This window comes from Sarcophilus harrisii, chromosome 1 (assembly GCF_902635505.1).
Source record: "Sarcophilus harrisii chromosome 1, mSarHar1.11, whole genome shotgun sequence".
In the NCBI taxonomy this organism is placed as follows: domain Eukaryota; kingdom Metazoa; phylum Chordata; class Mammalia; order Dasyuromorphia; family Dasyuridae; genus Sarcophilus; species Sarcophilus harrisii.
The window spans coordinates 233133954-233161351 of record NC_045426.1 but is presented as its reverse complement, the minus strand read 5'-3'; the positions used below and the strand labels follow the sequence as shown (position 1 = coordinate 233161351).

Below are 27398 nucleotides of genomic sequence, written 5' to 3'. Positions count from 1 at the left end.
AGGACACAATAAAAGATCTGAACTTTTATCAGCTGGCTGCAATTTTGTAGTAATTATTTACTTGTAACTGAAACTAAGGCTGCCTCCAGAAAAACCTCCCGTAGAAACCTGCTTTCTCCTAGAGAGAACTATTATTATTATTTTAAAGAAGAGAAATAAACAAAAAGCCCCAAGCCTCTTTATCATCCTGCTTATTTCACAGAAAATAATTTCCATAAAACTATATACCAATTTACTCAAATTTTCTCCAATTGATGGGCATCCATGCATTTTCCAGTTTCAGCATCAAAAGGCTGCCAGAAATTTTACAAATACAGGTCCTTTCCCCTTCTTTAGTATCCTTGGGGTATAAGCCCAGTAGTAGCACTGTGGATCAAAGGGAGTAAGTTTGATAACTTTTGAGATGTTCCAAATTGTTTCCAGAATGGTAGATGAATTCAACCCAACAAAAGGCCTGTTTTATCCCCTCCAAATTCCTCATTATCTTTCCCAATATGAATAATTAGAGTTGTTTTAATTTGCTTGATTAATAAGATTTAACATCTTTTTCAATGGAGAAATAGTTTCAATTTTATCATCTGAGAAAAGGCCTATTTCCAAAATATATAAGAGAACTATTAATTTATAAGAAACCGCCATTCTCCAATTGACAAAATGGTCAAAGGATATGAACAGAAATTTCGATGATGAAATTAAATTATTAATATATGAAAGAGTGTTCCAAATCATTATTAACGAGAAATGTAAATTAAGACAACTCTGAGATTTAATTTACTCCCCGATTCTAAGATGACAGGAAAAATAATGATGTTGGAGGGGATGAGAAAACTGGGACATGAACATTGTTGGTAGAGTTGTGAACGAATCCAACCATTCTGGAGAGCAATCTGGAATTATGCCCAAAAAGTTATCAAACTGTGCATACCCTTTGATCCAGCAGTGTGCTGGATCCTTATACCTTGGGGTATAAGCCCAAGGAGATACTAAAGAAGGGAAAGGCACCTGTATGCGCCAAAATATTTGTGGCAGCCCTATTTGTAGTGGCTAGAAACTGGAAAATGAATGGATGCCCATCAATTGAAGAATGGTTGGGTAAATTGTAGTATATGAATCTTATGGAATATTATTGTTCTGTAAGAAATGACCAGCAGGATGAATATAGAGAGGCTTGGAGAGAATTACATGAATTGATGCTAAGTGAAATGAGCAGAACCAGGAGATAATTATATATGTCAACAACGATACTGTATGAAGATGTAATCTGATGGAAGTGGATTTCTATGACAAAGAGACTTAATTCAGTTTCAGTTGATCAATGATGGACAGAAGCAGCTACGCCCAAAGAAAAAAACACTGGGAAATGAATGTAAACTGTTTGCATTTTTGTTTTTCTTCCCGGGTTATTTTTTACCTTCTGAATCCAATTCTCCCTGTGCAACAAGAAAACTGTTTGGATCTGCACACATACATTGTATCTAAGATATACTACGACATATTCAACATATATAGGAGTGCTTGCCATCTAGGGGAGGGGGTGGAGGGTGGGAGGGAAAAATTGGAACAGAAGTGAGTGCAAGGGATAATGTAAAAAAATTACCCTGGCATGGGTTCTGTAAATAAAAAGTTACTGAAATAAAAAAAAAATTATCATCTGAGAATTGTTTGTTCATATCCTTTGACCATTTATCAATTAGAGAATGGCTTGATTTCTTATAAATTAGAGTCAGTTCTCTATATATTTTGGAAATGAGGCCTTTATCAGAACCTTTGATTGTAAACATGTTTTCCCAGTTTATTGCTTCCCTTCTAATCTTGTCTGCAATTAATTTTGTTTGTACAAAAACTTTTCAATTTGATATAATCACAATTTTCTATTTTGTAATCAGTAATGATCTCTAGTTCTTCTTTGGTCATAAATTCCTTCCTCTTCCACAGGTCTGAGAGGGTAAACTATCCTATGCTCTTCCAATTTATTTATAATCTCATTCTTTATGCCTAGGTCATGAACCCATTTTGACTTTATTTTGGTGTATGGTGTTAAGTGTGAGTCAATGCCTAGTTTCTGCCATACTAATTTCCAATTTTCCCAGCAATTTTTGTCAAATTAGTGAGTTCTTATCCCAAAAACTGAGGTCTTTGGGTTTGTCAAACACTAGATTATTAAAGTTATTGGCTGTTTTGTCCTTTGAACCTAACCTGTTCCATTGATCAACTAGTCTATTTCTTAGCCAATACCAAATGGTTTTGGTAACCACTGTTTTATAATATAATTTTAGATCTGGTACACTAGGCCACCTTCATTTGATTTTTTTTTTCATTAATTCCCTTGAAATTCTTGACCTTTTGTTTTTCCATATGAACTTTGTTGTTATTTTTTCTAGGTCATTGAAATAGTTTTTTGGGAGTCTGATTGGTATAGCGCTAAATAAATAGATTAGTTTAGGTAGTATTGTCATCTTTATTATATTTGCTCACCCAATCCAAGAGCATTTAATATTTTTCCAGTTGATTAGATCAGACTTAATTTGTGTGGAAAGTGTTTTGCAGTTTTGCTCATATAGTTTCTGATTTTCCCTTGGCAGATAGATTCCTAAATATTTTATACCATCAGTTGTTACTAACTGTTGGATTTTGTTAGTGATATATAAGAATGCTGATGACTTATGTGGGGTTATTTTGTAGATAACGTTATTTTGAAAGTTTACCAGGACTTACACACATAGGAGGTTTTGTTTAACATGTTTTATATGTTTTAACTTGTCCTGATGCAAAGAATCAATCATTATACAGGTTTATAGATTCTTAGTAAACATATTCCTTGTTTAAAAATTATGAATCCTAAATAGGCTTAATTCTCAGGGCTGATGACCTTGCTTACCCTGATGGTTTCAAGAAAACTGGTAAGTTAACAAATTAAGAAGAGTTGATAGAGACCCCAAGAAAGCTTGCTGTTGCCCACCCCAACTATTCTTAGTGTTTTCCTGGGCTGGGCTGTTTGATACTCCCCCCTACTTTGTGAAGGGGGAAAGGAGTTCACACCTAATACTTGGAGAAGTAAACTGGTAAGGCTTTCATATCATCCCTCTTGTTTCATACACAGTAGTTACCAATTTTAGATTTAACATGATGACAATAATTCTAAATAACTTAACAATTTTAGAATGTTTCCTAAGTATTAGCCAAATAGTCTTAGTTGTAGTTTCTATTCCCTTAAATAAGTATTCCTTTTGTTTTAGGGAGAAAACAAAACAATTCTTAAAATTGAGATAAAACAGATTTTACAATTGACTTAACTTTAGTCAATGAGATTTGCTAGTTTCTGATTAAATGTTCTAGACAAACTGAATTGCAATTTGATTATTTTCCAATTTACGCAAATCATTTCTCTTTTGTGAGCCAGAAAAAGGGTTAACGTGCCCGTTTTTACTGACAGGGTCCTCAGAAGCCTGACTCTAGATAAGTAGAGTTTTAAAAGTAATGGCAAACTGCTTTTCTGTTTTCCTAAAATTCAGGGCAAATAGATTACAATTTACATATTTCTTTAGTGGACTTTAATTAGAGCTCCTTTAAAATTGCTTTTACTATCATATCTCAGATAAATTTCCAAATTACGTACATAGAAATCATTTATCAGTTGGTCACATCAAAAAAAAATCCCATAAAGTTATCAAATGTGAAGTAATTATATACAATAAAGCAGTAAATATTCATATAGCATGTTTTATGCTAAGCACTTTTGTAATCATGTGATCTTCATAGCAACAACTGTTATTTCTCTTGACAAATCAGAAAACTAGGCAAAGAAAAATAATTTGCCATAAATTACATATCTAATGTATATCCACAATTGAGACAGAAAATGATGGTCTTGACAAATGCAGAGGCTGACTGGCTTTCTTACCCACATTGCCATGCTGGGTACCTGCATTCTTCCCAGGCAGTTCCTGGACAGAACCTGCTGAAAGCTGGGGTGACTGGTGCCAGGATATCTCTTTGATGGTAGTTCAGATGCCAGGGCTCAGGGAATGCTGATCAGTGGGCCTTATCCTCATTCCCCCAAAATTAAATTGGGTATATGTCTGTGCAAGGTTGTGTGAGGTCCCCATGGGCTGCTTCCCCTATTTCTACAAGTGAAGCAGAATTTGAGTTTTAATATGATCTGAGAGGAGAGAGATTAGTAAACAGAGGGACTTGGTCTATATTGATTTTGTTTGCAATCCCTACAACTGAGATACATTCAGGACCACTCTGCGGAGTAGAGTGGAGAGGATTTCTTGATACCTTCTGGAGTGCTTTCCCAAAGGAGCAGAAGGAAGACTACAGACAAGATAGGAGTCAAGGAAGTATTAGCAAAAAGTTACTATTTACCTATTTGTTTTTTATTTTTCTTTCAGAATGGGGCATTTTTCTTTCAATCTTAAAATGACTAATTGCTAAACTTCTTAATCATTGCTCTCAAAACTGTTTTGCTCTCAAAACTTTGAGAATCTATAAAGATGTTATTTTAATTTTAATTAGCTAACTTTTTGTGTAGCCCCCAGCTTGGCTAGAGCCGAAGTCCACAGAAAAAAAGTTAGGTTTTTAAAGAAATTTTCCCAGTATTCTAACTAGGACATAGAGGTTTTGTTTTTTTTGTTTTTTTTTTTTCTAGCTGGTTGCATTTTAAATCTTTCCAGGTAAAAAAATCTAGCTCACAGAACAAACATGACACAGACATTCTGCACAGAGATGCAGACACAGACAAAATAACATGAAAGAGAACTTCTCCATCTTTGCCAAAAGCCATAAAGTTTTTCCAAAAATGATTCAGTAGCACTTTCATCTTCTTCTGGAGTCCCAGAGAAAGTGAAAAGGCAGCAAAGTTTTCCTAGGAACTTTACTGAAAATTGCAAGAATTTCCAAATCTGAGTATCCCCAGTCAAGAAAAATTTGCTGAGCTCATGATGACTCAGAAATGCCTTCTCCCAGTGGTTTGGGGTATCTCACTATAGAATTGTGGGAGAAAAAAATTGGGATCTTACCTTGACAAGGAGGGAATCAAGCAAGGGAGGTCAGATTCTCCCTGTACATTTGGGCCACGAATTGTTGAGGTTGGAAAGGAGACCCCAAAAGTTTGGGGTCACAGATTGGTGTCACGAGGGGTCTCAAAAAATTTGCAGGCTTGAACCCATTTCCTTGTTAAGGGGCAAAGTTTATTGTAATTGTAATGCCATTATAAAGCAGGCTGAATTCCAAAAGAAATTAGCAAGGAGACATAAGCAAAGAAACACATTTATCCAGCTTTCTATCATTGACATGCTAATTCTTTGGGCCAGAGATAGGAGAGAAGTGGTCTCTGAAATCTGGTTCTCACTGACCAGATTCTCACTGACAATATTATCAGTCAGCAATGAATTGAAGAATGGTCTATTCAGAATCAGACACATTGCTGTTCTTAGATTGGGAATGTGAGAAATCTCTAAGGTATATTCCAAAACCAGAAGATTTAGGATTTACTGACATTGTTAGAACAGAAGTCACCCCCTAAAATCAGGAAACCACAAAATCATATTACATCAAAAGGACAATTAACCAACATAATTTTTTCAGCCATTCTCCAATTGATAAATATCCCCAGCTTTCTAATTTTTGCCACTACAAATAGCTATACTGCTATACTTTTTGTATCTATGAGTCCTTTCCTATTTCTTTAATCTCTTTGGGGTACAGACCCAGTAGCAGTATCACTAGAGCAGAGAATTTGTACAGTTTAATGGCTTTTTGGGCATAGTTCCAAATTGCTTTCCGGAATGGTAGGACCAGTCCACGGCTCCATCAGCAGTGCATTAAAATACCAGTTTTTCTATTTACTATTTTCCTTTTTTGTCAACCAAACTAGTCTGATAAGTATACCTCAGGTTTGCTTTAATTTGTGTCCTCTAATTATCTAAAACATTTTTTTTCAGATGACAGTTGATAACTTGGATTTCTTCTTTTGAAAACTGCCTGCCTATTCATATCCTTTGACCATTTATTAATAACATAGTGGTCTTTTCTCATTCTTCATCTTCCTTGAGCTTTCTGTGCCATTTGACACTATTGTGTCAAATATTCCTGCGTTGATTCCAAGATATTTCTCTCACTAATTCTTCTACCTTTCTTTATCAGTTTCCTTAACTGGTTAATCCTCCTCCTCCTCATTAATAGCAGGTATTCTCCAAAACACCCTTTGAATTATCTCAGACCTTCTTTAGTACTCCTGATCTATTCTTTCCTTTGACAATTTTATTTGATCCCATGAATTCTGTCTTTTAAATTGAATTTTTCTTAATCAGAAAAAAAATCTATCTTTCCCTTCTATTAAGAAAACTATTGAGAAAATAAGGAAAACTCTACTGTCAAACATGAGTAATCAAAAAAACAAATTTCTATATTGGCTATGTTTTTAAAAAGTGTCATTTTGCATTCTGAGTCCTTTGGCTTTCTATCATGAGATAGGTAGCATATTTCATCATTTTTCTTCTGTAATAGTGGTTAATCATTGTGATGACCAGAGTTTCTGAATCTTTCAAAATTTGTCTTTACAATGTTGTCATTGTGTAAATTGTTCTTGTTCTGTTCATTTCAGTCTATATCAGTTCATACAAGTCTTCTCAGATTTCTCTGCATCCTTCCCCTTCAACATTATTCATAGCAAAATAGGATTTCATCACATTTACATTCCAGAATTTGTTGAGCTGTCCCCAAAATAATGAATACCGCTTCAATGCTAACTTTTTGCCACCATAAAAAAGGCACAGAGATAGTTATAACTTGTTTTGCTGGAGATTAATCCTTTCCTTAACTGCCCTTCCTCTAATTTGTCCTCTCATTTTTTGGGGGGGGCGGGGGGAAGCTGTGCAATGACTTACTACACTCTCCTTTTTGTGTATGTATTCTCTCCTTTGTCTAGTACAGAGGAGAGTGAGTTCAAGTGTCAGCTATTATCCATCCCCTTCCTCCTTGTTTTTATAGACCTCTACTTAAATATCTTGATTGTGTGAGATAATTTCCCTAACCTTCCATCCCCACCTCCACTCCCAGTGTTTTTCTCTTCCCCTTCTTTTCCATTCTTCTTTCAATATTGTTAAGACATAACAGAATCACTCTGAGGTCTTTTCTGTAATTAGAATTTTTTTCTGATCTCTAATGATGGATAGGGTTCAGAAAGGATACATATATCATCTCCCCATATTAAAATGTAAGTAGTTTATCCTTGTTTAGTCCTTTACCGTTGTTCATGGTTTTCTTAATTTGAACTTCAAAGTTTCAATGCAACTCAGGCTTTTTTATCAGGAAGATTAGGGGTCTCTCCTTCATTAAAGGTCTAATTGTTTCTCTGTAGAATTGTATTTGGAGAGGTATGTGGCACAGTGCTAGGTTTGGAATCAGGAAGGTGAATCTTCCTGAATTCAGATATGGCCCCAGAGACCTACTAGCTGTGTGACCCTGGGCAAGTCACTTAACCCTGTGTGCCTCAGTTTCCTTATCTGTAAAATGAATTAGAAAATGAAATGGCAAGTCACTCCATTATCCGTGTCAAGAAAACTTCAAAGGGATCACAAAGAGCTGGACATGATTGAAAAATGACTGATTAACTAAAGAAATATTTTCAGTTTTGCTGAGTAAGTAATTCTTGATTGTAAGCCTATCTTCTCCATTGAGAAAATAAAGAAGGGGCAGCTAGGTGGCGCAGTGGATAGAGCATCAGCCCTTAAGTCAGGAGGACCTATGTTCAAATCTCAGACACTTAACACTTCCTAATTATGTGACCCTGGGCAAGTCACTTAACCCCAATTGCCTCAGGAAAAAGAGAGAGAAAATAAAGAAAAGAAAACTCTACTTTCAAACATGAATAGTCAAGAAAAGCAAATGACTATATTGGCCATGTTTTTTAAAAAATGTCATTTTGCACTCCGAGTCCTTTGTCTTTCTATCACAAAGTAGATAATTTTCAAAAATTTGTATTCTTTTATAATGGTTACTGGATATTGTTTATAATGTTGTGGGGAATTTTCATTTGAGAATTTTTTTCAGAAGTTTCTTTCCATTCTCGTTATAAGAAATCTAGGCACTTTTCTTCTAACATTTTTTCAATATATAGTGTGCCAAGACCTGTGGCCACTGCTAGTTCTTGTTTGATTCTAATTGTGACTCCACTGTGTTTGAATTGTTTTTTTTCTTGTTGATTATATTTTCTCCTTTAACTGGGGAGTTTGGAATTTAACTATAATATTCCTGTAAGTTTTCCTTGTGGGATCTCTTTTAGGTTGTGATTAGTGGATTTTTTTTTTCTTTTTCTACTTCTCCTCTTGTTCTGATCTTTTGGGACAATTTTCTTTAGTTATTTGTTATAATATTGTGTCAAAATTCTTTTTTGGGGGGTAACTTTCAGGTAGTCCAATTATTATGTTTTCTCTTTCTGATCTGATGATCTCCAGATCATTTGTTTTTCTAGTGAGATATGATTGTTCTTATTTTTTAAAAAACTTTTCATCATCTCATTTAATTTAAAAATTTTTTTTAGTTCTATCTATAAATTCTTTTGGGGCAAGTGACCACTTGACATTACTTTTTGAGGGTAGGAAAGCTTTTTTTTGATTCAGGATCCTCATCTGAAGACAAATCCCTGGCTTCTCTATTCCCATAGTAACTTTTTCCTTTGCCTTCTCTTTTTTTTTTTTTTTTTTTTTTGGAAGCAGATTGTTGGTGCAATCACTCTTCATCTAGTGATGAAGGATGTTGCCTCTGGCCTCAGGCCCTTCAGTTTTCTCCTCTGGCCTAGAATCCAAAACCAAAAAGTGCCTGGAGCCAGCAGCATCCTTGTCCCACTGCTTCTGCTTCAAAGCGTATGCTTGTTCCTTCTTGCCCAGGGCAGAATTTGGGCATCACAGCTGGTCCTAGTGTCCCTTATCAGCAAAGATTCCTTCAATTTTCTCCTGCTTAGATGCCCAACTCCCTTTACTTCCAGAAGATGAAAATTCCTGTGGCTGGGGCAGAGATTACCTCCTAAACTAATCTAGAGTTGACAGTTTGTTCTTTCAGTCAAGCCAGCCTGGAAGTGTTTACACTTCCCAAGAACCTAACCTCCATCCTGGTATCTTTCTTTGAATCTTCTCCACTTGTCCCAAGAGGACCCCTGTTCTTCCTCAACTCTTGTTTATTTTTACTACTCTGTGTTACCCTGAAGCACTATTTTGTCTTGTTTGTGGGGGAAATCTGGACAGTTGGGAATTTTCTTACTTAGTCCACCATCTTCCCAGAATCCTCTGCCTCATGTTACTTTTCTTGAAATATGATGTCTAGTGGTCATGGCTTTCAGGTAATTCGATACTTCTTAAATTTTTTCTCCTTGCTCTTTTTTTTCCAAGTCAATTTATGATATGAAATATCTTAAATTTTCTTCTCTTTTTTTCAGTCTTTTTTACTTTGTTTTATTTGTTGTCTCATGGAATCATTGACTTTTGTTGATCCATTCTAATTTTCAAGAAGTTTGATGCTTGGGCAAGATTTTATACTTCTTTTGCCCCCTTTCCAGTTAGTCCCCTTTCCAATTATTTTTTCCATAGCTCTCCCTTTTTTGCTTTCATTTTTTCTTCTAGTGCTTTCATTTTGTTTATAAAAATACCTTAAAACTCTTGCTTTATCTTTTTCAGGAATTCTAATGAATTTGTGCCTGAGCTATGTTTTTCTTTGAGACTTTGATTATAGCTGTTTAGAGTCTTTTCTAGGTTTGTGCTTTGAGAGTCCTTGTCCCAATAATAGCTATTTATGGTGGGATTATTTTTCTTTATTTATTTTCTCATTCTTTCAACTACTTCCTGATATGGAACCTTATGTTAGGGACAGGTTCTGCTCATTTGTAGGGGAAGTTTGGGCTGTTTCTGCTACTGATTTCCTAGAATGTTATTTTATTCTATTCTCTCAGGAAGAGCTCAAGATTGAGGATTTACCAGCTTTTGGTGCTACCACTGTGATTTGATCCAAAGCAAAGTCTGATGTTCTCCCTCTGGTCTAAGCAAATTCTTCACCTCAGTTTGGTTCTAAATGACATACTAATATCACTTTCTCAAATTTTGGTTCTCTTTTTGGACTAAACCATTATAAACCACCTAGAGAAACTGCTGTTTCAAAGTACCAGAACTGTAGGCTTTCCTTTGGTCTGGGACTCCTTCCCTGGTTATTCCTCTGCAAATTTCAGAATGGTTTAGGAGCTATAATTGAGACACACACATACACACACACACATTCTCTTTCTGTCTGTGTGTGTGTGTGTGTCTCTGTCTCTGTTTCTCTCTCTCTCTCCCCTCATGACTCTCAATACAGATCCCTCATTATTTATTTCTTCTCTGGATCTATAACTTTTGGTAGTCAATGCCAGAGCTGCTAGTTTACACCTGTTGTTGCATCCTACAGAAGATTAGGCCCCTTTGAGATGGATCTGGACCTTGTTCTTACCCTGTTACCTGACCTTTCCTTTTCCTTCCTATATTTGCTTTTGACCAATTCCTATCCGCGTTATCCACAAACCTCTTTATCTGTGATAACTTCAAATGGAACTTTTCTTGGATTTCCTGAAGAAACAGGGTAATCTCTTTTGAGGGAGATGGTGGCAGCTTGCTATTCTTCTTCCTGTTATTTTGACATCTTTGCTCCTCCAACCTACTCATGGTTTCATGTTTGATCTTTATGCCAATTTTCCCCAAATCTTTCTATCTAGCCTGACTCTCCCCTAATCTCCACTTCTATTAACTGTTCCAGCATAAATGTCTCATGAAAACGTCTTAGTCAGTATGTCTAAGGCTGAACTTATTTTACCCAATAAATCTGCCCATTGTCCCAGCTTTCCTATTTTTTTCTGTTGTTTGGCACCACCATCTTAGTAATCACCCAAGCTTGAAATCTCAAGAGTCATATTTAGCTTGCCCTTATTTTCTTATTCAGTTAGTTGCAAATGTTGTTATTTAACCTCCACATCTCTTGTTATTTTCCTTATATTCTTTATTTACATGACCTCCTTTAGGGTCTCATTATTTCTTGCCGAGATTATTTTAGTAATCTCTAACTGGTTTCCCAGCTTCTGTCTTCACTCTCTCCAACCTTCACACATCTGCCAAAATAATATTAATAATGGGTCAATTCGTGTTACTCCTCCATTCAAAAGTAATCAGTATTGCCTTTAGAGTTTTGTTCCTACCTATCTTTTCAGCCTTTTTCCCCTTCTTCCCACCCTCCCCACCCCCGTGTTATTCACATTCACATACTCATTATTCCATTCAATGTAGCTTATTTGTTCCATCTCCATAAATTTTTCTACAGTACTTTATCTAGCATATCTTCCCCCAGCATGTACACATATACATTCCCATCCTCTCTAATATCATGGCCCCAAGCTCTTTGAGAACAACTTTTATTTGTTTCCCATTATCTAGAAAAGTTTGGTGGATAAAAGGATTTGTTTAAATCTTGAGTACATTTACCTTCTTTTCTTATCAGTCTGTCTTTTAACTCTTTCATTTCTCTGTTACTACTTATAGAAAGGAAAAAGGGACATAATATTCAAGAAACTAGAAGAATTTATTGAGGCTTCTAGCTATTTATCAGGGTTTGTACTTAAAAGATTGAAATTTGACTTGGTTCTTTAAGTGTAAGAATCATTCCACAAGCTTCTAGTCTCTTAACATAAGCAGAACAAAATGAGTTGTTGCTGGGTTTTTACCACAATGATTTTTCACTCTCCTGAATAACATAGTCACTGCGGAGGACTGTCTGCCAGAGCCACCTCTGTCATTTCCCAGGATTTGTACTTAGAAGACTGAGATATGACCTGGTTCTTTGTGTAAGAATCATTCCACCAGCATTTGTTAAGTACCAATTCTACACCAGGAACTCTGCTTCCTTTCTGGTGATATAAAAACAAAAATGTTTTCACGGAACTTATATTGTATGGAGAAAACAATAGGTAAGTACATGGATAGAACATTAAGGAGAGATGGTGCTAGTAATTGAGATAATCACAAAACATTTTCTGTATATAGTAGTGAGCTGAATATTGAAGTAAAAAATTTTCCCAAGGTGTCACTGAGAGAGTGCATTCCAGGCAGCAAGAGATGGCCAGTACAAAGCCCAATGGGAAATAGAGTGCTGTATGTGAAGAGTCACAAGAACAATTTGCCAATACTTTTAGGGGTAAGGAAGAAGAGTAATGTATAATGAGACTGACAAGGTAGGGAATGATTTGATCATACATACCTACACTTAAGGAAAATCATTTTGGCAGCTGTGCAGAGGATGGACTGAAGTGGAGAGAGACCTGTGGCTGGGAAACCAATTAAGTATTGCCATTAGTCCAGATAAGAAATAAATGAAAACCTGAATGAAAATAGTTGCTGTGTCAATATTGTGAAAATGATAGATTGAAGAATTGTTTAGATAGAAATTGAAAGATTTGAAAACTACATTATTTCACATCTAATACTTGGCAGCAGGCTCTAAAAAACTGAGGGAACTAGGGAAGGCCTCCTCTAGAAGATACGTGAGCTGAGTATTGAAGGAAAACAGTAATATCAATAACGGTTTGGTCATGTATACTTATTGTGTATCTAATTTATATTTTAATATATTTAACATCTACTGGTCATCCTGCCATCTGGGGGAGGGGGTGAGGGATAAGAGGTGAAAAATTGGAACAAGAGGTTTGGCAATTGTTAATGCTGTAAAGTTACCCATACATATAACCTGTAAATAAAAGGCTATTAAATAAAAAAAAACAAAAACAAAAAAAAAAGGAAAACAGTAATATCAAAAGGCAGAAGAGAGGAGAAAGAAGTCATGGATATTTAGAACCTTTGAGAAATTGATCTTGATGTCATCCCAAAGGGAATTTCTTCCAGTTACGTATTTCTGTGTCCTATCCTAACTTTAATCTTACTCCTGTACTACCACAACTTTCCAGTTAATTCTTCTTTCTACCAGTCAGGGAAGAAGAAAGCTTTGTAAGCCTTTGAACTGATAAGCCCTGCTGTGATCAGATAGTCCACAGATTCAACTTGTCAGAAAAATGTGTACCTGGCAAACTGAATTAGTATCTAACTGAGACCTTGACATGTGAAGAAAAGAAGAACTACAATTATTCTCTTGCACCTCTCTACCTCCCTGCCCCCCTTCCTCTGCATCCTCATTGTCCCCATGTCTGATCTAACTACACCTTTGGCCTTTAGAAGAAAGAATATAAGATTGGAAGGGGTTCTGTACAACATTTTGTGTCCACTTCAGAATGATAAGGGGTAGGCAGGGGACATGGAAGGGGGACAGGGGATCTATAAAACCTCTCTTCCCAAGCTTATAACTGCATAGGATATCAGGTTGGAGCTTAATTCTTCAAGAATTTTTATAAGAGAGAGTAATATATACTTAGTTGACTATATGTTTACATGACTCTTCCCCATTACAATATAAGCATCTTGAAGGCATGGCTTATTTCTGTATTTTCTTCGTATTTCCAGAACTTAACATTATACCTGGTATATAATTGATTGATTGATTGTTTTAGTAGTTAGGTAAAAGAAAGAGAGGTTGATCCCACTTGTGAAATGAGAGTATCCTAGCCACTCTCCCCTAAAAATGTATTAAAGCAGCATTTCTGATATTATAGAAGCCTTTGTAATGAACAAGGACAGATCTCCCTTCAACCCTCAAGAAAGATTAAAAATAACAGCTAGCATTTATATAGTATCTATGATGTGCCAGGTGCTAGCCTGTTTTACAAATGTTTTACATAAAACAATGTTTTACAAATATTATCTCATTTCATCCTCACAATAACCTCGTAAGGAAGGTACTATTATTATTCCCATTTTATCGTTGGGGGAACTGAGGCAATCAAAATTATCCAAAGTCACACAGCTAATAAGTAATAAGGTTATATTTTAACTTAGCTGCCACCACACAATAAAATAATTATTCAAAGACCAGAATTAAACTTAGAAGTTGCTTTGATGAACTGACTTTAAAATTTTGATTATACATATTAAACAAGTGGATCAAGTAAATGCATATGAATAGTTATTTTTGTAGTAAACAAGGTACTTTGATTATAATTAAAGAGGCTTTTTGGAAGCTGATCTTTTCATCCCAAAAGGCTTCAATGTCTGGAGATAGGACCAAACCAGTAGGATTGGTTAAAATTCAGTACCTGATACAGGGAGGCAAATGAGTATGGCACGAACAGAGTTTGCAAATGCAAACATTTTCTAGAAAAGCTAATACAGCCTTATCTGGTTGTGTAGCTTACTTGGGATAGTATAAAAATAGATTTCTCTTTTCCTTTATTGGCCCTTTAAAAAATCTAGCTAACTTTGTTATGAAATTTGCTACAAATCCTAAAGAGTAAACCTAAGAAATTTTCAAGATCAGTACAAAATATAAGGGTGTATAAAATGAGGAGATAATTCTTTTTTTCCTTTTTTTTTTTAATAGTCTAGCTCAGTAAAAAAAAAATGCTTTTTAAAAATTTTTATTAAATATCATTTCTAATGATAGATTTGGGATACTTTTCTCAATATGTATGTTTACATGAAAAGACCCAAAGTTGGGAATCAACCTGATTTTCAATTCTACATCTGCCACAGATAAGCTATGTGTTCTTTCAGTTCTTTGGGCCTCAGTTTCCTTGTTTATCATATGAGGGACTTGAACTAAATGATCTCTAAGATTCCTTTTTGTGTTAATGTTCTGTAATCTATAAGTGAAAAACCTTATATTGAAACCTAACTTTAATCTTTTATATGCTACATATCATAAATCTATTTCTTTTTCCATTTTTCTCAGTTTACCAGCTGCCCTATATAATACCATATGTGAGAATACCAAATAGAGGAATATAAGAATACATGTGAATCAAAACTATACAGTGCTCACTGTAACTCATCCTTCTGACCTTATAACAAGACTTTCATTTTCTATCAACTATACAGCCTAATGCATTATTATTCAAGGAATGTCCTCATTATAGGATGCACAGTAGTACTTGTATATTACTTTTCCTTATCTGCTACACAGAAATATTAAATATTATGTTTTGTTTCCATTAATACTATTGAAAATCCAGCTCAATAGCTTAAATCTTAGCAGAGCTAGAAGGAGAAGAACAATAAAGTTTTGCCAATTTTGTATGCATTCCAAAATTGTGTTAGGTTGCTTTAAAAAGGAGAACTGGAGAGTTCATAAACTTCTCCAGCTCCCCTTCTCCCCCCAAAAAAAGTTTTGCCTTTTGTATTTGTATTAACTCATCAGCAAGCATTTATTAGATACTTATTATGTTCTTGAAACTAAACTAAGTATTGGGAATATACAAAACTGAAAAAGAAACAATCCCTATCCTTTGGGAGCTTACATTCTATCAAGAGAGACAACATATACTTATAATTAATATGTGTAAAATAAATACAAGGTAATTGCACAAGTACCTGGAATGATCAGGAAAAGCTTCATATAAAAGGTGATAGTTTGAAGGAAACCAGGAATTCTTTTTTTTTTTTTTTTTTTTAATTTAATAGCCTTTTATTTACAAGTTATATATATATGGGTAACTTTACAGCATTAACAATTGCCAAACCTCTTGTTCCAATTTTTCCCCTCTTTCCCCCCATCCCCTCCCCCAGATGGCAGGATGACCAGTAGACATTAAATATATTAAAATATAAATTAGATACACAATAAGTATACATGACCAAACCGTTATTTTGCTGTACAAAAAGAATCAGACTCTGAAATATTGTACAATTAGCCTGTGAAGGAAATCAGAAATGCAGGTGGGCAAAAATATAGGGAATGGGAATTCAATGTAATGGTTTTTAGTCATCTCCCAGAGTTCTTTCATTGAGCGTAGCTGGTTCAGTTCATTACTGCTCCATTGGAAATGATTTGGTTGATCTCATTGCTGAGGATGGCCAAGTCCATCAGAATTGGTCATCATATAGTATTGTTGAAGTATATAATGATCTTCTGGTCCTGCTCATTTCACTCAGCATCAGTTTGTGTAAATCTCTCCAGGCCTTTCTGAAATCATCCTGTTGGTCATTTCTTACAGAACAATAATATTCCATAATATTGATATACCACAATTTATTCAGCCATTCTCCAACTGATGGGCATCCACTCAGTTTCCAGTTTCTAGCCACTACAAAGAGGGCTGCCACAAACATTCGTGCACATACAGGTCCCTTTCCCTTCTTTATGATCTCTTTGGGATATAAGCCCAGTAGTAACACTGCTGGATCAAAGGGTATGCACAGTTTGATAACTTTTTGAGCAGAGTTCCAAATTGTTCTCCAGAATGGTTGGATGTATTCACAGTTCCACCAACAATGTATTAGTGTCCCTGTTTTCCCATCCCTTCCAACATTCCGCATTATCTTTCCTTGTCATTCTAGCCAATCTGACAGGTGTGTAGTGGTATCTCAGAATTGTCTTAATTTGCATTTCTCTGATTAATAATGACTTGGAGCATCTTTTCATATGGCTAGTAGAAACCAGGAATTCTTAAAGACAGAAGTGAAGAAGGGACAGTATATTGCAGGCATGAGAAACAGCTTGTATAAAGACATAGAGGCTGGAAATAGCTTGTTATGTGAGAAGAGCAACAAGCAAACCAAATTGAGTAAATTATAGATGATGTATAGTGATAGAAATGATGTATAAGTTTGAAAAAGTTAGAACCAGTTTGTGCCAAATTTTTATAAACCAAACAGAAGAGTTTGTGTTTGATCTTAGAGATATGAGGAAGCTAATAATTTCATTTCTCAATGTAGGCCCCTACCCAACCAGCAAGGCTTCCTGTGTAATAAAAAAAGAAAGAAAAAAGCCAGTCTTAATAAAAACTAACTAGTGCATCAGCCACATCTGAAAAGATGTGCATTAAATAGTTCATACCCATAATCCTCCCTCTCTGAGATGAAGGGAAATCAGGACATTTTTCTCAACTCATCTCAAAGACCTATAGTAAGCATTACAATTCTGTAGCATTTATTTTTGCTTTTTTTTTCCCCTTTGCATTTACATTGTTGTGGTCCATGCATATTTTGTTTTCCTAGTTCTACTTGCTTCATTTTTGCCGATTTTCCCTTTTCTAAAAATTCTTTATATTTATAACCTCTGATAGCTCAGTAATAAATTGTCCATTGTATTCTTGTACCAGTTTCTTTAACCGTTTCCCAATCAGTGATCACATGTAATTTCTTTTTTTTTCTTCCAAAGAAATTGCTGCAAATATTATTTTGACATATATCCGACCTTTCTATCTATCTTTAACTACCTTGAAGTAATATATGCTTAGCAGTGGAATCTCTGGGTCAAAGTTTTATGAATATTTTAATTGCTTTTTTAGCATAACTCTAAATTGCTTTTCAGTTTGGTTGGATAGCTCATAGCTCCATAGTGTGTCAGTTTTTCATAGCCCCTCTAACATCACCTATTCTTGTCTGTTTTGATTTTTGCCAATTCTCTGCATGTAAGTTGAAACTTCTGAATTCTTCCAATTTGAATTTCTCTTAATGATTTTGAGCAATCTTTCCATATGGTGGTTAATAGTTTACAGTTCTTCTAGATCTGTAGATTTTTAACTTTGACAGAACTTTTTTAAGTAAAATGATCGTGAAAAAGTTCTTGTTTTGTTTTTCTTAGGCTTGGGCTGATGCATTTCGGAGTAGTCCTGATCTCACTGGAGTGGTACATATTTATGAAGAACTAAAAAGAAAAGGGATCGAATTTCCCATGGCAGACTTAGATGCCCTGTCTCCAATACATACACCACAGCGGGTAAGCCAGCAGCATGACACTTTTCAGGAAAACCCAGTAAAGAATTGGATAACCTTCCACCAACCTTCTGCTGTCCTTTCTTAATTATTAAACTTCAAAACACTTTTTCAAAGTTTATAGGGCACTTATTTTTGAAGAACAAATAGAGAATGTATAAAATGAGACGGCTGGCTGGTGATTTAAAGAACTTGAAGAATCTCCCTCACCTTCAGAAGATTTTAATACCGAGCCTAGAAAGATCTAATTGATGGATCATTTTAATGTCAAGTTCTCAAGAAGATGGTTGCTTACTTAGACCCATCACACATGCCTCATTAGAATTTATCTTTGAGAAGCTTGATTAGAATCTCTTGTAGAAATTCAGTTATCTCTCCCTTTCACCTTCAATCTTAGATGATACAGAGAGTTTGGAGGTTACTGATCATTTTTCATAGTGACAAAGGGCTACATCTTTTCCCATCACTGCAAATCAAGTGAACCATGCTTTTTTGGGGGGAAGGAGAGAGTGCAACAATATTCAAAATTAATCCAGACAAACCATTTGTTCTAGTCAGTTTTGGGAACCCCAACTTTAAAACATATAGTTCCAAGGAAATCAAAACTTTAAAGGTTTCCCACAGAAAGTTTTTATAAAGCTAACAGTTATGATCATGATACCATTCTTGTAGGAACTGAAAGCACCTAATTTTTAAAATTCATTTTATCCAAAAAAAAAAAAAAAAAAAAAAAAAGTGAGGTTGGGAGCATCTTATATTCTTTCTGTTTTACAGAAAGAGAGAAAACTAAAGGTTAAGGGGTTTTGTTTGAGAATACATCAGAGGTGGATCTTAAGACTAGAACTTATGTCTTAACTCCCAGTCTGATACAATCTACTGGACCAGTGAGATGTAATTACATGGAATGGAATGAGAGCTTTGATTTATACCTGTCCATGTTATACCAGCCCTTTGACTTCTGTGAAATGCTGTGCTGGTAGCAGCAATGTGATAAATTTGATAGCATATTGGATCAGAAATCAGATGACTTGAATTCAGATGTAGCAATTAATTTAGCCATATTGTTTATGGATAAGTAACTCAACTTCTTAAAATGCCAACCTTCCTCATCTAGAAAAAAATGGTTGACACCTCAGCATTGTTGTTAAGAAAGTGCTTTGCTAATCTCATAATTGATATGTAAATTTTTGTCATAAGGATGGGAGCCTTGACAGTGAAGGAGTTAATGTACAAGAAATGACTTGAGATGTTCAAAGGGAGTTGTGATTTTTAAAACATTGAACTCATTATGATTATGATTTGTATTATACAAATTGTTTTCTGTGTTTTGTGGTTTAAACATAACTGCTTTACTCTTTTAATAAAGACACAAAGCAGTGTTGTTGTGCCAGTGGTTAAAAGAATATTCTGTAAGTATATAATTACAATTTATATTATTCTCCTTGCAAAGGCCAAAATATAGTAAACTATCATACTGCATAAGAATCCATGATTAATTAAATTAAATGCTCTGAAAGAATCATGATCAAGAAGAGATGAAGAGATGCATTCCCCCATTTTTTGCAACATTGGGGTACTATTGGTGTAGAACAATGTCTACAATGTTCTGTTTTTTGGTGTTGGTTTTGATGAGCTTTTTTTTTTTTTATAAGGGAAAACCCTTTGGGACAGGGAAAAGGAGAGATACATTGGCAAATCAAGGTAGTATAAAAACAAAAGATAATAAATGTTTTTAAAGTTTATGATTAGTAATATTTAGCATCATCAGTTTCCTGTCTGAAATGCTAGATGTTCATTATAACTACAATTGTAATTCCTTTGAAGAGCTTCAAGTGCCTTCAGGACTATTTTTTTATTCTCACAAGATTTAGAACAGCAGTCAAATTGAAGCTAGAGCCATGGTGGTTGGATTGCAAGTCTTTCTGTCCATCCTCAGGCATCTGGGATATTATTCAGGGTGGGATAGTTCAGATATATTCATATAAACAGTTTAAATGCATGGAGGATTTTGTTATTGGTGTGGCAGAGTATCCCTGAAGTGGATCCAGCAGCGACTATGCATAAGTCTCAATCGCAGCAAAGAATGAGCTCCGCATCCTCTTCTGCACCTTCTCCTACACCATATGCAGCTCCTCAGGCCCCATCTTTGAATGTGACTGGGCCTATCACCGCAAACTCAGAACAGGTATCTTTTAACTTGGAGTCTGTTAGCAAGGCAGCTTACTTTGCCACACTTTTTGTACAATCCAATCTGGTAATGACCTAAACTGGGGTTTGTCGGAAAAGTTTAGGAGGGTACCTTTTTAAAAAATTTGGAGGATTTTCATTGGTTTAACATTTGAGAATTGGAGTAAAAAAATGACTACCTAAACTTTTATATTTTTTTAAAATGTCTTTTCAAATCTTTATTTTCATTTTATGAACTTAGATGGAAAAACTCTAAAATCCTAGAGAAAGTTTTCCCATCATATGAAAGGATTAATTTTGAAGTGTTTTGACTTTAACCCTTCTTACAGAAAATCTTTTTCAAATGTATTTATAGCTTTCCTGTCTTACTAAATATAATGATTGTTATTAAATTTTGGTTTGAGTAAGGATCTTAGGATTATCATTCTGAGAATTAATTCTTACTATATAGGACTATAGATTTGGTTATAAAAGCTTAGATTGAATGTGAATGATCCAAGAACATACATTAAAAATTGTTTTAATGACAGTATCCTTGAGGTCAGTTTATTTTCTTGTGGCTTTTCTTTTTCTCTTTAAAACAAGGGGCAGAAAAAAATTCAGTGCAGATTAACATTGCATTAACTTCTTTTGACAGCCATGTTATTACATTGTTAATATACTGAGTTTTGCAGTCTACTCTCAGATCTTTTTCAAATTGACTTCTATCTATCCAAGTTTCTAATGTTGCATGATCTTTATTTTCTGAACCTATGTATAAAATTTTACATTTTTATCCCTATCACTTTCTGGTTGAAATTATGAATAATTGCTGTACTTTAAAAGGAATTACAAATGGAGACTTTAGAAACTTTTTGCCTAGATAGCTTAAAAATAAATTAAATTCCCTTTGAATGTGCTTTCAATATAGTTTTGATTAAGGTACTGACAAGAAATAGATTATCTCTCAAAATTTCTTTCAAACTAAGATTTTATGTTGCAGATACTAAGCAATTGCTACTATGTTTAAGATGCTGCAGTAGACACAGATACAAAAACACATAACAAATGGTCCCTATCCTCAATGAATTACTTGGGGAGATAAATTGACATGAAAAATAGGGCAGTATATGTTAAGTATCAATATTAGAATAAGCCACAAATAAGAGATTAGTATAGGCTTAGATGATCAAAGAAAGCTTAATGCAGGAAGTATGACTTGAGCTGAGCTTCTATTAGCTTGCTCAACCAAACCTACTCCCTTAACCCATCCCATGTCTTCCATTCTCTCATCAATAATTGTTTTTATTCCCAGCTTTGGTAGCATGACACAAACATGCTAAGAGGAAGTATGGGATACCAAATGGAGTACAGGCCTTGGAAGGCTTGTGTTCTAATCCCACTTTGAGCACTTAGTTGACCATAAACAAACTACTTAACTTTTCTGAGTGTTGGTGTTCTTATTTGAAAAATAGATGTTATATCTGTAATATCTAATCTCAGAGGTTTGTTTTGAGGTTTAAATGGAATAATATTTGTAAACTATTTTGAAAACTTTAAGGTATAATATGAATTTAGTTATTTAATGTTTCACAAGCTAGAATTGCTTGTTTTTTTTTTAACTTTAACCATTCACAGCCTTTGAGTCTTCACCCATAGTAACCTGCATCATCATACTTCTTTGTACTTATTCCAGGGTTACTAGGCCTTAAAGAATAAATTTACCAAACTCAGTTTACTTCACCCACTACAGATTTCTATTGCATGACCTTAGCTATTTTCTGGCTGCCACTTATCAGGCATCCTTCTCTTTATTGACTATCTCTCTTTTTCCCTTTCAGCATTACTATTCCTTCTCTTTTCTCCTTTCTTTCTCATGTCCACATTTATAGCCATTGCCATCTTCCTACTCTCTTACATTAAGAACCTGTCCATTGCAAGATCATTTCAGGGTCCTTCAGCTCCTTTTCTCATTGCTCTACTTTTTTTTTCCCTTCTTTCTGATCAAACAGGATAATTCTTCTGTCAGTTTCATTTATCTCATTCCCTCCTAGCTTCTCCAGAGCTTTCCTCCATCTCCTCTCTCTTATTCATATTTATTCCCTCCCTTGCCACTGGTTTCTTCTGCTTACAAATCTGTTTTTGTCTCCCCGGTCCTATATAAAAAAAAAAAAAAACTCCTCCTTAACCCTTTAAGGTTGTTTAGGCCTTTTCTGATCCATTTCATCCTTTCAACAGCCAAGCTCTTTGGGAAAAGGCATCTTTATCCATTCTTTAGCTTCTAACAAATCTGCCTCCTGTTTTTGCCACTCTACCAGAATGGTTCTTTCATAAGTCATTAATAACCTCCTAGCTGCCAAATTCAGTGTCCTTTATTCACACTTTTTTCCTTGACCTCTGTCACTGCATATATATTTTCACTCCTCTCACCACCTTCTCTTTTGGCCTCGGGGGCGCCACCAATCATTGTTAGCTCTCTTCTTTCTTCTCCAGCCACTCCTTCACTAGCCCTTCAAAGAGCCTCCTCATGATAGGCATTTCTTTCCATTAGACCTGCCTGTACCAGTCTTTTCTCAGAATATCTTTTCCCCTGCAGTCTCTCTCACCAGCACTACTTCCGCTATCACCTTTCTATACAAATGTATAAGGATGAATCCCATATCTACATCTCTAACTTTTGACTTCTCTTTTGAGCTCTGGACTCATATTCCAATGAGCTCCATGCCTCCAAATTATCACTATTTGGATGTCCTACCAATTCTTCAAATTCATCATGTTAAAATTAAACTCATTATTCTTCCCCCTGAACTTGCTCACTCTGTAGATGTTACCATTTCGATTGCTAATACCTGGACTCTTCTAGGGTTTGAATCCTTGAAGTTATTTTTTTTTAATCCCTTCCCATAAACAATTAGTTACCAAGTCTTTTTCATTGCATCTCAATAAAATGTCTTTAATATGTCTCTCCTCTTTTTTTTTCTCACTCTTAATTACTCTCATCCAGGTCATCATTACCACATGAGTTCTTACAGGTCTTCCTGCTCTGTCCTTGATACTGCTGCCAGACTAATGTTATGTTTGCATAGATCTGTTCCTCTATTTTAAAATCTTTACTGGCTCCCCGTTCCCTTTCCTGATTTTCAGAATGCTTCAAAAAATCTAATAATATATATCTTTTCCCACTTTATTTACATATTTCTATGCAATCTGTATTCCAGCTGTACTAGTTTACATCTTGTTCTCCAGACATAACATGCTATCTAACATACCATTTTTTTTTTAACTTTCTCGTATTTTAATCATTTCTACCTGTACTCCTGGAATTCACATTGATTTTTTTGGTCAGGGATACCTGACATTACTTTGGGAATGAATGATAGCTTGGCTTATTATGGTGTCCCATAATAACTTATTATGTGGTGTCACCTATCAGTCAACTAATACAAGTTGAAGGCAATCTTTGTTTTCTTTGTATAACTTGAGTCCTAAATTTTCTACTGAGTACTTACTATTCATATTATGAATTATTTGGCTTTCTACCTAAGCAATTTGTGGCAGGGAAATGCCCTTCAGCATTTTTCTTCTTTAAATAATTAATCTTTTTTTTTTTATGATGAATACCTAAGCAAGCTCCTTCATGTTTCAAATTGTGGAATTATGAAAGCCTTCTATGGCCTTCACATATGTCAGAAAGATTTTGGAGAGAGGTCAGAGGAGATTGGCTGGATCATTAGAGGACTAAGACTTTGAATTGTTACAGAAAACAGAAGAGGAAAATTTAGCAGCAAAACTGGTTTTGGCACCAGGAAAAGTTAAGATATTTCTTTTAACTTTTGAGGCAAATTCCAAGGATTTCTTTCTACCAAATAGTTTCCAGAGCTAGAATATTAATACTGTTCTAGCCTTTTTTCCTTCTCTTTCTCTTCCTCCCTCTTTCCCTTTCTCTTTTTCCTTTTCTCTCCCTTTTCCCCTCTCTCTTTTTTCCTTTTTCTTCCTCCTTTCTCTCTCTATCCCTTTTTTCATTTCCTTTTCCTCACCCTTCTTATCCCCTCCCTTTTCCTTGCTTTCTTTCTCTGTTTTTTTCTTCTTCTTTTTCTCTTCATACCCTCTCCTCACCCCCATTCCTCTCTTTCCCTGTAAGGAAATTATTTTACCAAATAAATGCCTTCTTGGTTCTTCCCTTTTAGAAGTTTGTATTGTGTGTCCCTAATGCAGTACTACATGTAAATAAGAATTTTAAATGCTGTTTGATAAATCTCTTCTGAGATAGCCCTGCCTCATTTGTGACACCCTTGGGTCTCACTAAACTGCCAAAGGTGCCATCTCTTCTTGCAAACATGAATTCCAGAAGAGAAAAAAAAAATAGAGCAAAAGAGCTTCTGCTCACAGAAGTCACTACTTATAGTGACTACAACAGTGTCAATGGAAAGAACAATAAAGTAAAACCAAACACTGTATAATTATAATGTCCAAGCTTATTCCTAAAAAGTATTGAGAAAAAAAATTCCCTTCCTTATAGAGGTTTTGAGACTGTGAATATGGAATTTTGCATGTATTGTCGTATATAATTGATGTGTTGGTTTTGTTGAGTTCATTTTTTTTCCTATTTCTTTTTTAATCTTTATTCCAAGGAAAGGCTCACTGGTAGGTACGAAGGGAAGGAATATTCAGAAACAAATGTAATATTTTAAAGGTATTGAGAAAAACCAATTATTTTAATATAACTGCTAATTTATCACCTCTTCTTCACCCTTGCCTTTGGCTTATAACAGATTGCCAGGCTGAGGAGTGAGCTTGATGTTGTCCGAGGAAACACAAAAGTCATGTCTGAGATGTTAACAGAAATGGTTCCTGGTCAAGAAGACTCTTCCGACCTTGAGCTGCTACAGGTAAGAGACTCATTCTTCAAAGAGACTCTTTAAATTCTGGCATAGGCACATCTGTGCTGTGCCAAGTGTACAGTAAGCCTTTAATAAGAATTGAATTGAATTGAAAATTCAATTGGAATGCTGACTAAAAACTTATCTTCTCATAGACTACAATCTCAAGGATTGCAGTTGTGGGGTTTAGTGAAAGCTCTTAAATGGGCTTGAATTTTATTTAGTTTGACTTGGGTTTCTGGTTTTCTCAAACAGAGCTAAACTTATTCCCTAGAGTCTTGCTTATTATGTACAGAGTTGATGCTAAGTGAAGTGAATAAAACCAAGAGAATGTTGTACATGGCAATAGTAAGATTATGTGATGATCAATTCTGATAGACATGGCTCTATTCAACAATGAGATGATTCAGATCAGTTCAAATGGTTTTGTGATGAAGAGAGCCATCTGCAGTCAGAGAGAGGACTGTGGTGACTGAGTATGGATCACAACATAGCATTTTCACTCTTTTTATTGTTGTTTACTTGTATTTTGTTTTCTTTCTCATTTTTTTTCCTTTTTGATCTGGTTTTCCTTGGGCAGCATGATAATTGTAGAAATATGTATAGAAGAATTGCACATGTTTAACATATATTGGATTACTTATTATCTAAGGGAGAGGTGGAAGGAAGGGAGGGGAAAAATTTGGAACACAAGGTTTTGCAAAAGTGAAGGTTGAAAATTATCTATGCATATGTTTTGAAAATAAAAAGCTTTTGCAGTTTTGTTTTCCTTCTTAGGTTTTTTTCCTTTCTTTCTAGATCCGATTTTTCTTGTGCAGCAAGATAACTGTATAAATATGTATACATATATTGGATTTAACATATGCTTTAACATAGTTAACATGTATTAGACTACCTGCCATCTAGGGGAGGAGGTGGGAGGAAGGAGGGAAAAAGTTGGAACAGAAGGTTTTGCAAGGGTCAGTGTTGAAAAATTACTCATGCATGTGTTTTGTAAATAAAAAGCTATGATAAAAAAAGAAAGAAAATAAAAAGTTTTAATTTAAAAAAAAGTTGAAGAAGGAAGGAAGGAAGGAAGGAAGGAAGGAAGGAAGGAAGGAAGGAGGGAGGGAGGGGAAAGGAGGGGAGGGGAGGGAAGGGAGGGAAGGGAAGGGAAAGCAGGCTGACTCCAAAAAAACCTTGAAAGACATACATGATCTGATGCTGAGTGAAGTAAACAAAACCAGTACAACATTGTGCACGGTAACAGCAAGACTATGTGATAGGCTATGAAAAAATTAGCTCTTCTCAACAATACAGTGATCTAAAACAATACCAAAAGACTTTGGGTGGAAAGCTCCAGAACAAGAGCCATGGAAACTAAATGTGAATCAAAGCATGCTCTTTTCACCTTTTATTTTTGTTTTTTCTTGCTTGTGGTTTTTCCCTTTTGGTTTGATTTTTCTTTCACAACATGACTAATAATGGAAAATATTTAAAATGATTATTCACATATAACCTATATCAGATTGCTTGCTGCCTTAGGGAGAGAAGAGGAAAAAAATTGGAACCCCATATCTTACAAAAGTGAATATTGAATATTGTGTATGTAATTGGAAAAGATAAAATACTATGAAATGGGGAGGAGAGAGGTCTGTGCCAGAGAAAATCTCCTTGGAAATCTGGTAATTAGGAGTTTTCATGTTATTTGTTATACTGCATTATGTGTTCTAGAACAGCCAGAATCAGATCTGTAATAATTGAGTTAGAAGGGTCCAAAAATTATTGGGGAAAAGTCTAACCTTAGTCTCTTTCGTTGTTCACACTCAGGATAGTATCTTGTTAATGATATGTTAGGAATACACAAGAGAAAATAGATCAGCTCGGTGACACAGTGAATAGAGTGTTAAACATGGACTCAGGAAGACCAGAATTCAAATCCACTTTCAGATGCTTTCTAACTATGTGACCTTGGCAAAGGTCATTGACTTTTTGCCTCATTTTGCCTCAGTTTACTCATCCATAAAAAGAGAATAATAATAGCATCTACCTCCCAGGATTGTGGTAAGGATAAAGTGAACCATTATTTGCTTTGCAAACCTCAAAGCACTATATAAATGCAATTCTTTTTATAAAAAGAAAATGTCTGATTTTCTTTGAAGGGTAGTCACTTTAAACCAGGGGTCCTCAAACTACAGCCGTGGGCCAGATGCGGCAGCTGAGGACGATTATCCCCCTCACCCAGGGCTATGAAGTTTCTTTATTTAAAGTCCCACAAAACAAAGTTTTTGTTTTTACTATAGTCCGACCCTCCAAGTCTGAGGGACAGTGAACTGGCCCCCTATTTAAAAATTTTGAGGACCCCTGCTTAAACAAATGGCAGTGAGAAAGAAGAAAGGATGAAAACAGCTGACGAAATAGTGTGAGAGCCTCGCATCTTGACTGTGGCTGCTGCTATTTTTTCCAAACACACAGAGGACTAATTTATTATAGCTTCAGTTCTTAACTTAAGACATTTCTGGCCAAGTGATTATTGCCTATG

At 35.1% G+C, this 27398-nt stretch overlaps 1 protein-coding gene across 5 annotated transcripts in view; it reads left to right on the top strand.

The window, feature by feature from the left end:
* TOM1L2 (target of myb1 like 2 membrane trafficking protein) overlaps positions 1-27398 on the top strand; it is a 181669-nt gene that overhangs the window by 84789 nt on the left and 69482 nt on the right. For 4 of the 5 annotated variants that reach the window (XM_031938484.1, XM_031938490.1, XM_031938495.1 and 1 more), the window contains exons 5-7: positions 17701-17835; positions 19858-20016; positions 24770-24886. In XM_031938484.1, the coding sequence (XP_031794344.1) occupies positions 17701-17835; positions 19858-20016; positions 24770-24886 (411 nt within the window). The remainder of the gene's footprint in view (positions 1-17700; positions 17836-19857; positions 20017-24769; positions 24887-27398) is intronic. The other variant, XM_031938502.1, reaches the window with a different exon arrangement.